Genomic DNA, 13,966 nt, shown 5'->3' on the forward strand with positions numbered 1-13,966 from the left:
TGGGCAGTAGTAGTCATGAACCGGAGAAGGTAGACTACTTTGTGATTAGGTCTCTATTGGTAAATTGAACTGTGACTGGGACGCTCTCCAATCTCAAGGAACCTCATGAGGTATCATTATCATTGGTTGACCAGAATTACTTGGACATTTGTGAGGTGGCATGTGTTTCAGTTACAGTTAATCTTCATCAATTTGTAATGCCTTCTTGTGGACTATGTTGACAATATATGGACTCAACGACTGGTGCAAAATGAAAATTTTCTGGACAAAAAACTTTGGGAGAAGCCTCCCATTGTGCATTGGGGATGATTTAGTTGTCTTAAGATATTCGTGCAGAAATGGAGGAGACACTCAGGTCACAACTAGCATGGCTAATTCTAGGAGAGTGTTTGTTGCCATTCTGACGGATCTTCTTTTGAATGGGCAAACTTGACATGGTCAAAAAAATAGGAGGATCCCATGGGGAAACCTGATAGGTTTCTTATCTTGGTAATGGAGTCAAATATTCTCAGGTCCATAGACAATCATGGTGTAAAATAGTATTCCATCAAAAAAGAAAAAGAGGAGGAGAGGAGGTTTCAAATAGTATTGTATCATTCCTTGATTCATGAATATTATACATGGACATAAAGGACTTGTTTCTTTTTGCTTTGAGAATGACTTGTCTCAAATAATGTTCCGAGTTATGGCTAAGTTTGAGCGGTGAAGGATTAATGTGTCTAGTGGCTGATTCAATTTAAATGGTTTGAGAACTTAATAAGGGAGAAGGGTTTAGATCCATGTCAGGTATGGTCTCACATAGTAGTTTATCTTCTTGCCTCAATTGCGTTGTAATGTGGAACTGAGACGTGCGAGCAATTGAGGCATTTTTCAGGTGCATTAAGAACTCATTAAAGGGTTGTAGGCTTGGTTGCCAGAAGTTTAAGGAAGAATTGGCCATCTCAAAGAATCAATTTCTTTCCTTTGCTGAAGTGTGACCTTAGTTTGACTTTCTAATTTATATTTTATTTTGAAAACACCAATTCCAATCAAATTTATGAGGTATTCTTACAATTATGTGTTGGAGATTAAAAGAATAAGCTTTATTGTATTTGATGGACAGAACTGTCATTTATTTTTTCTTTAGTCCTTATTTGTCTTATGTCTCTGAATAAGGGCAATATTGTCCATATGCTGTAATAGGATTATTACTTAATGTTATAAGAGGGGTAGAGGTCACAAGGATCCCTAAGCCACTCACTTTTCCTTTGTATCTCTCGATATCTCGTATGTCTCGCTCTCCCTTCTTCTCCTTCATCATCATCATCATCATCTTTATTTTCTTTCCTCTCTTTCTCTCTCTAGATCCTACAAACTATTTATTCTCTAATTTCAACTTGGTATTAGAGCTCGACGAGCAGTAAGGATGGTACTTTGGCACGGTACTATAGCAAGGGGTGATCTTTAAAAAGTTGCTCATGAATTGTGTCTAGGGTTGCTGTCATCCTTTGGGTTAGATGCTGTCATCATGCCCTAAAACCCTAACTTTTTTTTCAGTAGTATCTGTGGCAATGGAGGTGAGGTTTTTTTTTTTTTAAATGATTCTAAGTGTCGATCAAGTATTTATTCGAAAACCTAGTTGTTGGATGGATTAAGGTTTGTATGCCTCAATTAAAGAAGTACTGTTAGTGCTATTTTTTATTTTTTCTGGAAAAACGGGAGTGTGATCAGATCTAAGGGTGTAACGAGATCTTAAAACTTTTTATTCGAAGAGATCAAAGGGTGTAACTTGATCTTAATTATTGATTAAGATATGAAGGTATAACCAGGATTTTAACTACAGTTGGATTTTAACTATAGTTGAGAATGTCTCTGCAAGCATCAAATGTGCGGTCATCTAGACCCTAAATTACCGCAGTCAGGTTTAATGGAACCAACTATTTAGAATGAGCAAGGTTGGTTGGACTATTTTTGGGTAGAAAGAAAAAACTAGGATATATCGACCGAAAAACTGGGATACATCGACAGAAAATCTTGGCATAAAGGATGCTAAATATGCAGACGGGGAGGTTGAAGATATGGTTATGATGAATTGGATACTGTTTTCTATGCAGCCTAATATGAGTCGATCCTTTATGAATTGCAATACCTTTAAGGAATTATGGGAGGCAGTCTTCGAGTCCTATCAAAAGAAAAAACTGCAAGGGTTTATTAATTAGAGTAGCAAATCAATGATTTTAAACATGGTGATTGTCACTGGGAGATTATTATGCTCATCTACGTGGTCTTCGGGATGGATTAAGCCAGCATTAGCCCATACAATGTTCTTGTACAAAGGAACAGAGAGAGAGAGAGAGAGAGAGAGAGAGAGAGAGAGAGAGAGAGAGAGAGAGAGAGAGAGAGAGAGATTTTGGAACAAAGGTAGATTTTTGGTCTTTTATGGGGAGTTAATGGAGAGTATGAAACAATTAGGGCAAATGTTTGCGGTGGCGAGAATTTTCCAGCACTTGGTAATTTTTTCTCCCTTCTTCAGTATGAAGAAACTCGACGCAAGATAATGACAGTGTCTATGGGTGAAACTGAAAGATCTGCCCTATTCACAATTTTTAGTAGTAATCGAGGTGGACGTTATAGGAGGTACGGTGGAGGCCGAGGTGGTGGATGTGGTTGTGGAAACCTCACATCTGATGAGAATGACAAATTAAAATGCATCGACTCAACACACAAGGGAAGCATATTAGAATCTAGTTCAGTGTTCGCAAAATCGATCTGAAACGGCTAACTTGACATGGGCTCGGAAGCGGTTTAACCGGCCTAACCGGTAATCGGCCGATTCAACCGCTCTAACCGGGCAAGTCCCGGGCGGTCAAAAAAGGGTTGCAAAAAATTAAAAAGATACAAAAAAAATCTACTATAATATGAAAAGCGTATAAAGAATGATTAAAACAAAACACATTCAAATGAAGCTAAAAATTAATGAAAAAATGGGTTTTAACGAAGCGATTTGTGCTCAGGGGTATTTTTAAAATTTGATGAAAAAGATGGGAAAATAAAAGTGAGTATTAATGACCAAAACAATTTTTAATCTTTACCATAATGTAAAGAATATTAAACAAATGCATTACAAATCAAATTCCTTATTTTTGGGAATTTATATACATTTTTTTGATATTTTTTTACATACCGGTTGATCACCAAAACCGCCCAAAATCGGAACCGGCCACTGGCCGGTTCTGATCTAACCGGGCGGTTAGCGGTTAGATTGCCTGGTTTTGTGAACATTGATCTAGTTAGACACCCAATGTGAAAATTACCAAAGGGCAAATTCAACAACAATATATGAAAGTACTGCCCTAGTTATTGAAGGGCAGCAAGATGCCATCTCCTTTGCACCTCAAGAAGAGTTGGTGACTATTTTTAAAAGAGAGGGCCTGGATCTCAAGCAACTGGCTTCCATTCTAGACCCTTCCTCCTCTAAGTCCCATATTGCACATTCAGGTATATCTGCATCAACGCATCATATCTCTGTAAATAGCTCTGAAACCCATGGATTATAGATTTGGATCAACATATGACTGGTATGGCTGATTTTTTCTCCACTTATATCCCTTGTTCTAGACATGAATTAGTAAAAATAACATATGGTTCTCTTATTCCAATCAAGGGAAAGGGAAGCATAAATGTTACTCTTTCTGTTAAGTTGTCATCCACCTTACATATTCCCAAGTTTTCTAATAACCTCTTGTCAGTTAGTAATTGCACAAAGACCCATACTACAATATAACCTTTTTTCTTTCTCACTGTGTATTTCAAAACTTGATGACGGGGAAGACATTTGGACATGGTCGTGAAAATAAAGAGTTGTATTTTTTGGAGACTCTTGATCGTGCATTGACTACAATAGTTACATCTTCTATTGCTAATAAAGAGGGTGTATTTGTGGTACACCTGACTTGGTCATGCATCATTTTTTCGTTTGTGTTCTTTTGTTCCTGAATTGTTTTGAGTCTCTGGGTCAAGTTTAATTGCATTTGACATTTGTGAGTTGTCAAAACATTGTAGAAGTTCATTTCCTATCAAATATTTATAAAAAGAGTGATGTTCCTTTCTCTTGTACACTGATATGTGGGGTCCTTCATCTATTACATTTGTGTTTCTATTTTGTTTCTTTGTTACATTTGTGGATGATTGTGCTAGATTTACAACTGTCTATCTAACGAAACACAAATATGAAGTTGCGAATCTATTCCAAGTCTATCACAAAATGGTTAAAATTCAATATGATGCACAAATCAAAGTCTTGCGGTCTCACAATGGGGGTGAGTATGTGTCGAACAAACTTAGAGATTATCTTCTTGATCAAGGGATTGAGTTCCAGGCAACGTGTCCATACACACCTCAGCAGAATGGTATAGCTTAGAGAAAAAACAAACACTTGTTGAAAATCACTTGTGCTTTTTTATTAGTAATGAAAGTTCCAATTTTTTTTTTTTGGTTTGAAGCAGTTCTATGCCTTTTTAATAAACCGCTTGCCCTCTTGTGTTCTTGAGAGAAAATCCCCCGCAAAATTTATTCATCCCAACTCATCCATGTTCCCTGTACCTCCTAAGTTGTTTGGTTGTCTATGTTTTGTCCACATCATTGGTCTAAATAGGGACAAGCTTGATGCTAAAACTGCCAAATGTATTTTTCTGGGGTATCCATCTCATCAAAAAGGGGTATCAGTGTTATGATGCTATTACTAAGGTCTGCTATGTTTCCATGGATGTCATTTTCTTTGAATTTGTTCCATACTTCTCCTCTACAGGTCATGAGTGATCTCTTCAGGGGGAGTTGAAGACCACTTTTTTCTGAAGAGAGAGGTTTATCTGAAAGGAATGGTGTGTATTTGGAGGAGTTGAAGACGTCCCTTAGGAGGTAGAAAATGGTACAACCCGAAGTTCTAAGCGATCACACCTTGTATGGTAACCCAGAATCAGAAACTGTTCCTGACCCAGGTAACTCTTTCACCCTCTCAGAGAATCCTAATTTGAACTTACCTATTGCTATTCGCAAGGATACACGTTCATACATTCATCATCCAATAGGAAATTTCATATCCTACAGTGTCTCCCTCTGATCGTGCCGTCATATCTGCTTTGTCTTCTATTAGAATACCTTTCAGTGTTGCAGAACCACTTTCACAACCTCAATGGAAAGCTGCTATGAGTAATGAGATGCGAGCAATTGAGCAGTATAATACATGGGAAATCGCTAACCTTCTTGATTAGTTGCAAAAGGTTTCATCTAGACTCCTAGTATAGACTACCAAGATACTTTTGCACCTGTGGCTAAGTTGAACACTTTGAGGATCATTCTTTCACTAGCTGTGAATAAATCCTGGCTACTCCATGATCTAGATATTAATAATGCATTCTTACATGGTAACATCCAAGAAGAAATCTATATGGCCATGCCTCTTGGTTTTTAGATTAAGGGGGAGATAGGAAAGGTTTGCAAGTTAACGAAGGCAGTGCATGGGCTTAAACAGTCTCCTAGAGAATGGTTTAAAAAATTCAGTAAGGCACTCCTGGAATTTGGGTTCAAAAGGAGTCAAGCTAAATCTACACTCTTTGTGAAGAAGGATACTGCTGGAATTACTTCCTTTATTGTGTAGATGATATTGTTGTGATAGGGGATAATGTGAAGGGTATTGAAGATCTTAAATCTTATTTAAACAAGGTGAAATATCAAAGATTTAAGACCCCTTAAGTATTGTTTGGGAATTGAAGTGGCGAGATCGAAGAAGGGATAGTCATCTCTTAGAGAAAATATGTGTTGAACTTGTTACAATAAATGGGGATGTTGGGATCTAGACCTGCAGATACTACTGTAGAAGTGAATCATAAACTTCTTGGAGATATGGGAGAGCTACTCAAAGATCCTAATCAGTATCAACGAATAGTGGGCAAGCTTATACATCTCACCAGCACTCGACTAGGCATTTCTTATGCAGTTAGCATGATAAACCAATTTATGCATGCACCACGTAAACCCTACCTCGATGCTGTGTATGGAATTTAAGATATCTCAAGTTCACTAGGAAAAGGGATATTTTTCTCAAATCAAGGACATCCTGGTGTTGTAGTTTACATAGATGCTGATTGGTTTGCCAAAGTGATAAAAGATTCACAATTGGCTATTGTACCTTCATTTTAGGAAACCTGGTTACTTGGAAAAGCAAGAGGCAAAATGTGGGGGCAAGATCAAGTTTTAAAGCAGAATACAGAGCAATTGCTCATGGTACATGCGAAGTAATGTGCATGAAAAGTGTTCATTTTGATTTGGGTGTTAGAGTTAAGCTTCCTATGACTCTATATTGTGACAATGACGCAGCCATTGATATCACAAAAAATCTTGTTTTTCATGAAAAGACTAAACACAATGAAATAGATTGTCACTTTATCAGAAAGAATGTTGCTGCCAAGATTATTTAGATTTCTCATGTGAAGTCTAAAAATGAACTAACAGATATTTTCACCAAAGCCGTTGGATAGGACAGATTACATGATATCACGAGCAAGCTAAGCATGATTGATATCTATGCACCAGCTTGAGGGGGAGTTCGAAAATAAAAGGAATAAGCTTTATTGTATTTGATGGACATATCTGTCATTTACCTTTTGTTTAGTCCTTGTTTGTCTTATGTATCTAAACTAAGGGCAATATTGTCCAGAAGTTGTTATTAGGGTTATTATTTAATGTTATAAGAGGGGTAGAGGTCACAAGTGACTCCTAAGCCACTCACTTTCCCTCTCTATACATCTATCTCTCATATGTCTCTCTCTCTCCCCCTTCTTCTTCATCATCTTTATTTTATTTCTTCTCTCTCTCTCTAGATCCTACCTTGCAGTTTTCTTCTTTACTTTAATTTCAACTTTTTGAGGTTTAGAGGTAGCTAGAGTTCTTTTTTTAAGGAAACTGTATCGAGCATTAGTTCCATTAGTGTTGGTTGAGCCCAATGCCGGGGATGAGGCTGTATTCGAGGGAGAGAGCTTGGCATGGATCGAAGTGCAAGAGGCGGTTGGTTTGGCATTGAGCCCTATGAAAGATACTAGATCCCAAACATAGAGAAGGGGGAAGGAAGTGGCCTAGGAAAAGGGAAAGGGGAAGGGGAAGGGGAAGGGGAAGAAAAAGGTGCAGACGAAGAGGAGGACCTTGATCTTGGAGGAAGAGGAGGACGATGATCTTTGTGGGGTGAAGAAGACTACTTTTCGTTGTTTATGGTCTTTGATTGTTGGAAGTGATTTTTTTTTAAAACTTGCTTTTGAGTATCTGTTGTGACTTGTGAAATTTAAACGACTTCTCGAGCTTGTTTTATCTTTTAATGTTGCTTTTGAGTTTTAACTATTTTATTTACAGCCTAAAGTCATAAATATTTATGTTCGATCTGTACTTTTGACTTCTGAACATTATATTATATACAAAACTTACTAATTTAGTAAAAAAAAAGTCATTTTTATATACAATAAAATGGGGGGAGGTGTGGGGGGTCCAACAAACCGCAAGGATCTACCCCTTCCACAATGCAGGCCACCTTTGTTTTTGGGCACCCGCTTAGGCGGGGCCGCCTTAGCGCCTAGGCGGCCTAGACTCCTGACCACCTAGGCGGCCGCATCCACGTTTTTGAACCTTGTCTGAGAGTGAATTTATCTTGATGGATGTAACCTTTTTTAAGTCCACGCCTTTCTTTCTTGCCCCTCTTTAAGGGAAGAATGGTGTGGAGAGAGGTTCTCTATTCCTCTTCTTGTAGAAGAGAGGGCCTCTGTCCTCTTCCTGTGAAAAAGAGAGGTCCTTTGTTCCTTTTTCGATCCCTATTGTTTTGGAATCTGGAACCCAAGATGATAGTGGCTGGCATTTTCATGGTGCTAAAAAGAAAGAATTGAAAGTCTGTATTCAGTAAAAACAGAGGTGGAGACCACTATGGCTAATGGGCCTTCATGCCAATTGCATACCTCCAATCCAGGTAATACTCCTAAACCCCAGTGTGATGATTCCGTTCTCCCTATTGCTGTGCTCCAAGGTAGATGAAGTTGCACAACAGCCCAATTAACAAATTTGTTACCTATTGAGTCCTTGTCTCCTTCCTATCGTGCTTTTGTATCTTCCACGTCTTCTCTTTCTATTCCTTCCAGTGTTACAGAAGCCTTAGCTCATTCCAAGTGGAAAGGGGCTTGCGTTAGGGAATGAGGTCCCTAATGAACAGTGGTACTTGGGAGTTGGGACCTGGTAGATCCTCCTAAAGAGAAGAATATGATTGTGGTTGCAAACGGGCTTACACTACAATGCACAAGGTTGATGGTACAATTGACAGATACATGGCATTGTTAGTTACTTAGGGGTTTGCTAGACTATCAAGAGACATTTGCTCCCATGGCCAAGATGAACTCTATTCTAGTCCTTTTATCTCTGCTAATATGGAGTGGGTGTTGCACCAACTAGATGTTAAGAATGCATTTCTTCACGGGAATTTGCAGGAAGACGTGTAGATGTTACCTCCACCTCGATTTAGGGCTCATGGAGATTGGGGAAAAGTGTGTAGATTGAAGAAGGCCATTTACGGGCTAAAGCAATCTCCCCGGGCATGGTTTGAAAGGTTTAGTGACGCTGTCAAAGAGTTCGATATATTCAGAGTCATACTAATCAAACTCTTTTTGTGAAACATACTATCTCAGTACCATTGCTCTGATTGTATAAGTATATGATATTGTTGCAGCAGGGAATTGTCTTAAAGAAATCCAACAACTCGAGCTTTCTGACGAGGGAATTTGAAATTAACGATCTTAAATATTTTCTTGGGATAAAACTTGCTAGAGCCTAGAAGAGGAATCTTTATCACACAAAGGGAGTATGTGTTGGATCTCCTTTAGGAAATAAGGAAGCTTGGTACAAAACCTGTTGATACTCTATGGAACAAAATCACAAGCTTGATGCCAATAGGGATGAAGTACTTAAAGATGTCGGTATGTTGCTAAGGTTGGTGGGTAGATCGATATATCTTTCACTTATGCTCCAAATAATGCACATGCTGTGAGTGTGATCTGTTAGTTCATGCTTGCTCCTAGAACTTCTCATCTTGAAGCTGCTTATAGAGTTCTTAGATATTTAAAATCATCATGAGGTAGAGGATTGTTGTTAGTGAATCATGGGCACTTATGAGTTGAGTCTTATACAAATACATATTGTGCTGGCTGTATTATGGACCGAAAATCAACACAAGGCTGATGCACTCTAGTTGGTGGGAACCTGGTGACTTGGAGGAGTTAAAAACAATCAGTTGTAGCCTGGTCAAGTGCAAAATTAGAGTACCATTCCATGGTTCATGGTGCATGTGAGTTGTTGTGGTTAAAAATCTTACTATGGGAACTTGGTTTTCTTGTGAAGGGATCAATGTCCTTATGCTGTGATAACTGCGCGACCATTAGTATAGCACACAATCCTGTTGAGCATGATTTGATCAAGCATATCGAGGTAGACTGACATTTTATTCGTGAAAGAGTTGCTACCAGATAAAATTTGTCTTCCTTTATGCAAAGACAGAAGATCAGCTAGCAACAAAGGCTGTTGGTAAACATAGACTACAAGTTATCTTAAGCAAGCTGGGCATGATTGATATCTATGCACTTGGGGGCAGTGTTATTAGAGTGATTATTGAAGGCTTGGTCATATTGTACATAAGTCTCTAAGGACTTATCTGTCCTTTTCTTCATAAAAGGGCACTCTTGTATAGTGAGTAAATTTTTTATAACTTATATATATATATATATATATATATATATATATATATAGAAAAGTCTTAAAAAAGCCATAGGGCGAAAATGAATAGTGTTTTCACCCGCAACGGCTCTCGTAGAGCTGTTGTGGTTTAGCCTGAAATGTCGCAACGACTCTTGTCCAGTGCAATTGATTTATTCATGACGTCCGAAAAAATCAGACGGTGCCGAGCCTTTGGGGGAAAATACTATTCATTTTTGCCCATAGACATTGCGTATGTGTGTGTGTATATATATATATATATATAATATGAGAGATACTGGAGGTTAGTATGACATAACATTACCCTCTCTTTCTGCCTATCTCAATATCCTCTTCCTTCATTTTTCTCTTGCTGAGCACTTGATCTCTTCTTCTTTTTTATTCCTTTTTCTCCTCCGTTCATTATTTATTTATGTATTGTAACTTAAATATGAAATAGTATATATTTTTACATTTATAAGCCCTTTTTATTAAATTCTAAAGAATTATATACACTAGAAAATAAATAAAATAAGAAATTAATTATTATCAGTAAAGATGAAAAAGTATCAGGACATATAACTATGCCATAGCTATAATGCATATGCTAAATTTCTTAGGTTGTCATTCAAAAAAAAATAAAAATTCTTAGGATGTAGATACGATAGTTATCACTAGGCAATAATGATTGTCAATTTGTTTTGTTGAATAACAAATTAGGATTTTCTCTCCCTCCTTGCAAACTAGAATATCTTCTTAATTTGAGTCTATGGATAAGGTTTCCTTACATAATTACGAGATAAGTTTCTGATTCCTATTTTTTTATCTTTACATTAAATTATAGATTACTAGGATACTTTCTTAGTTTTTTGTAGTTTAAATTATGAATTTCTTATTTAAAACATTTAAGCGTACCTAAAATACGAGAGATGAAACTTTGACTTCTAATAAGAATGTTAACTTGCATATATAGGATTAAGATATATATATATATATATATATATATATATATATATATATATATATATTTTTTTTTTTTTTTTTAAATTTTATTCAAGTAAAAGGTAAGCAATGTGAAACTTTGCTATGTTTTATATTTTAATTACAATTTTTGTGTAAAATAAGTTTTTGCAAATTCAAAGTAAGGGAGTTAAGATATGTTTTCTTCCCGATACAATGTGTAGTTAATCTATCTAAATCTAGTTAATTTCTCTAAGATTTAGATATAAAAATTTCCATGTTGATATCTGCATGATGCTTGCATGTGCATCTCATAGGCTGCGGATTAGTTTAAGTTTAAAATTTTATGCTGTGATCATGGTTTTGTAGGTTCCATGTATTTATCAAAGTTTGTGCTTTTTCTGGCGCCTTGAAGGGAATTATGGGAAATAGTTCAAGTTGTGGCAACATTACAGACCCAATTATGGCCTTAAGAAACTAGTTTTCAGCTGATAAAAATCTGGCTGCATACTCTCCTGAGTTGTGACTAGGGTGATCTTTCGTGTTACAGATATCATGTCTACTTGTGAAGTCTAATGGGCAGGTTTAGTTGACTTTGGCAAGTCATAAGTTGATTGTTAACTGCTGGAATATGATGCTATGCAATCATCAAAATGCGGTGATATGCAAATCATAAAAGTGATATATCTAGCCTACTCAACTGTCATGCTTCCTCTTCAGGGGTGGTTCCTTTTTAGGCTCTAGCTTCAGGTGCATTTCATCATTGAGATTAGTCTATGAGGTCTGTGTGATCATTGACAAATAGGTCTGCACTACTGAAGCATTCTTGCTCCTATTTTTTGCTGGGAATTAGTCTCTTGATGTGTTCTTTTCTGCAATGATGTGTTTCTTGCAATGATGTGTTGATATATATATATATATATATATATATATATATATATAATGATCCTATGAGACCCTCCCACACCCATGTGTGTAGGACCTCAAAGGATCACTATTAAATTTGGCACAGATCTCTAAAAAAGTTATCATATGGGTGTAGAACTTGATTTTTCTAGATATCTGTGCCAAATTTAATGGTGATCCTTTGGGGTCCTACACACATAGGTGTGGGAGGGTCTCACAAGGTCATTTCCCTATATATATATATATATTATTATTATTTTTGGCGTTGAGTAACCCTTTCAGATTTTCCTCGTTAAATGTAATTTTTTTTCTGGGATCGATTGTGCTAATACGGAGAATTTCTTGCTGATTGGTCTTTTAGGTATTATGGAGGATGGACGGCACCTAACATATATTTCTTGGGCTTTGCTGGAGTGGTCAAATTTGGAGACATTCGTATTGGGGGACTCTCTGGGATATATAAGGCACGTGATTACTATTCAGGCAAGTGAAACTGTTGCCTTGCTATTTTGGTCTTTTTTGACTGATCATTTTGCAATACTCTGCACCATCTATTATTTTTCTTGTACTAGAAAGGTTAGCTCCTCTTCTGCTCAATATTTGTTCCATCATATTCGCTGAGAGTTGTTTTGATTATGAGCAGTATGGTGCTTTAATTGGCTTTTGATTTCCTTAAAATTCCATTGGTGCAGTATAGCTGTTTTATCATGTATTTCCCTTGAAGTAATCTGGAATATTGTCAAATGAGCAGGACATTATGAGAGGACTCCTTATAATAGCAATGACATTCGGTCTATATATCATGTGCGTCAGTATGATGTTTATAAGCTCATGCAAATTGAGGAGAAAATTGATATATTTATTTCACATGATTGGCCTCTTGGCATCACTGATCACGGGAGCTGTAAGGAGCTTATTCAACAGAAGCCTTTTTTTGAGAGAGAGGTAATCTGCACTTACACTTGAGTTATATTCAGTTCCCTGGACATGATTATAAATCTCAAGTTTGGAATTTATTGTGTTTTATTTATTTATTGTTTGAATATTACATAATCAAAATTAGTTTATACTTAATAATATCGACACATTCTTTTTGGTATTGATATATTTAATATTCATTCACCTGTTCCACTAAGGTTGCTTTATTATTTCGTTTCATATTTCACATAGAAAAGCGAAAGATTGTGGCGGTGTAAATATTCAACCTGGAATTTTTCCTAAGTTTATGCCTTTAGATTGCATCTCTGTCGCAATCTGAGAAAACTGTTTTCCTCTAAATGGTAAAAATGGCAATCCGTTGCCTGGCTTGATACATGGGAGAGCCTGGAAATTTCTTGTGTCAAGGAGTTGTGTGTGTCAAGGCTTTAGGCATCACTAATGATAAAGAGAAGCAAGAACAAAATACAGTTGCTGAACGGTAGAAAGGAGAATTATGGGTGGAGATGAAGATGGAGAGGAGAAGATGAATTAAGGAAGAGAAAGCATGAGCTCCTCTGCGGTTGGATTCTTCAATCATTGCATGGCAGAAATACGGTACCACGGGTATATATATCCTCCAATAAAAACAAGAGCAAATTGTGAATCTTTAAAGATATTCTGAAGACCATTCAAGTCCAACTCACTGCACAAGCAAATGTACGTCAAGTACCCCTTAAACTCTAATTCTAGACCAGAGTATGTGCAAACTTAGACCAATATTTTTGTGGTATGTTCTTTCAAGCACAAACTCATGACTGCATGAAACTTTTAGTGTTAGAATCTTGAGCCTAATTGTGACTCAGAAAAATTGAAAGTGTTGAGCCTGACTTCCCTACACTTTTGTAAGACTAGCATTCTTATAAAAGTTAGATTAAACCGCAACCTTAAAATAATGACATAGAATAATCACATGTCCCTAGGGATGCTCTTGTCCCTTATTCTGGAGTGAACGGCAGCTGCAGATCTTTAAAGATTTGCTTCCTATATCAACTGTGTTGGATATGGATGACTTTGAGCAGTTTCTCAACTTTCATATTTAAGTGGTGGACCAGGAATGTGCTTTTTAATGGTTACCTTGGTCCCTCTTCTCTTTATCTGCTGATCATCTTTTAACCCAAGGAACTCAATTGCATTGCATGACAAGTGTGTCCAATTAATCCTATCCCAACTTGAATGACACTTGTGGGAATGTTCTTAGTAATAGCCAATCTCTTAAGATGTAGGGGCTTTTAATTTTTGACTCTATGGAAAAATAGTAGAAAATAAGATTTCTACATCTAAAATTCAGCATTTCTTGGAGGATCTCAAAGCCGTTTTTCTGAGGCCTACGAAGAGGCCAATTTTCTTGGAAATCTGCTTAGTAGCCACG

The 13,966-nt window shown here is 36.9% G+C and overlaps 1 protein-coding gene across 16 annotated transcripts in view; it reads left to right on the forward strand.

Moving 5' to 3' along the window:
• DBR1 (debranching enzyme 1) overlaps positions 1-13,966 on the forward strand; it is a 50,990-nt gene that overhangs the window by 8,846 nt on the left and 28,178 nt on the right. For 9 of the 16 annotated variants that reach the window (XM_088855020.1, XM_020672491.2, XM_088855022.1 and 6 more), the window contains 2 exons: positions 11,981-12,102; positions 12,371-12,564. In XM_088855020.1, coding sequence (XP_088711146.1) covers positions 11,981-12,102; positions 12,371-12,564 — 316 coding nt within the window. Of the gene's footprint in view, positions 1-4,786; positions 4,977-11,980; positions 12,103-12,370; positions 12,565-12,789; positions 13,255-13,966 lie in introns of all 16 variants that reach the window. The other 7 variants (XR_016046968.1, XR_016046970.1, XR_016046969.1 and 4 more) reach the window with 2 other exon arrangements.

Source organism: Amborella trichopoda, chromosome 13 (genome assembly GCF_054954075.1).
Source record: "Amborella trichopoda isolate Santa Cruz 75 chromosome 13, AtrichopodaSantaCruz75HAP2 v2.0, whole genome shotgun sequence".
Classification (NCBI taxonomy): Eukaryota; Viridiplantae; Streptophyta; class Magnoliopsida; order Amborellales; family Amborellaceae; genus Amborella; species Amborella trichopoda.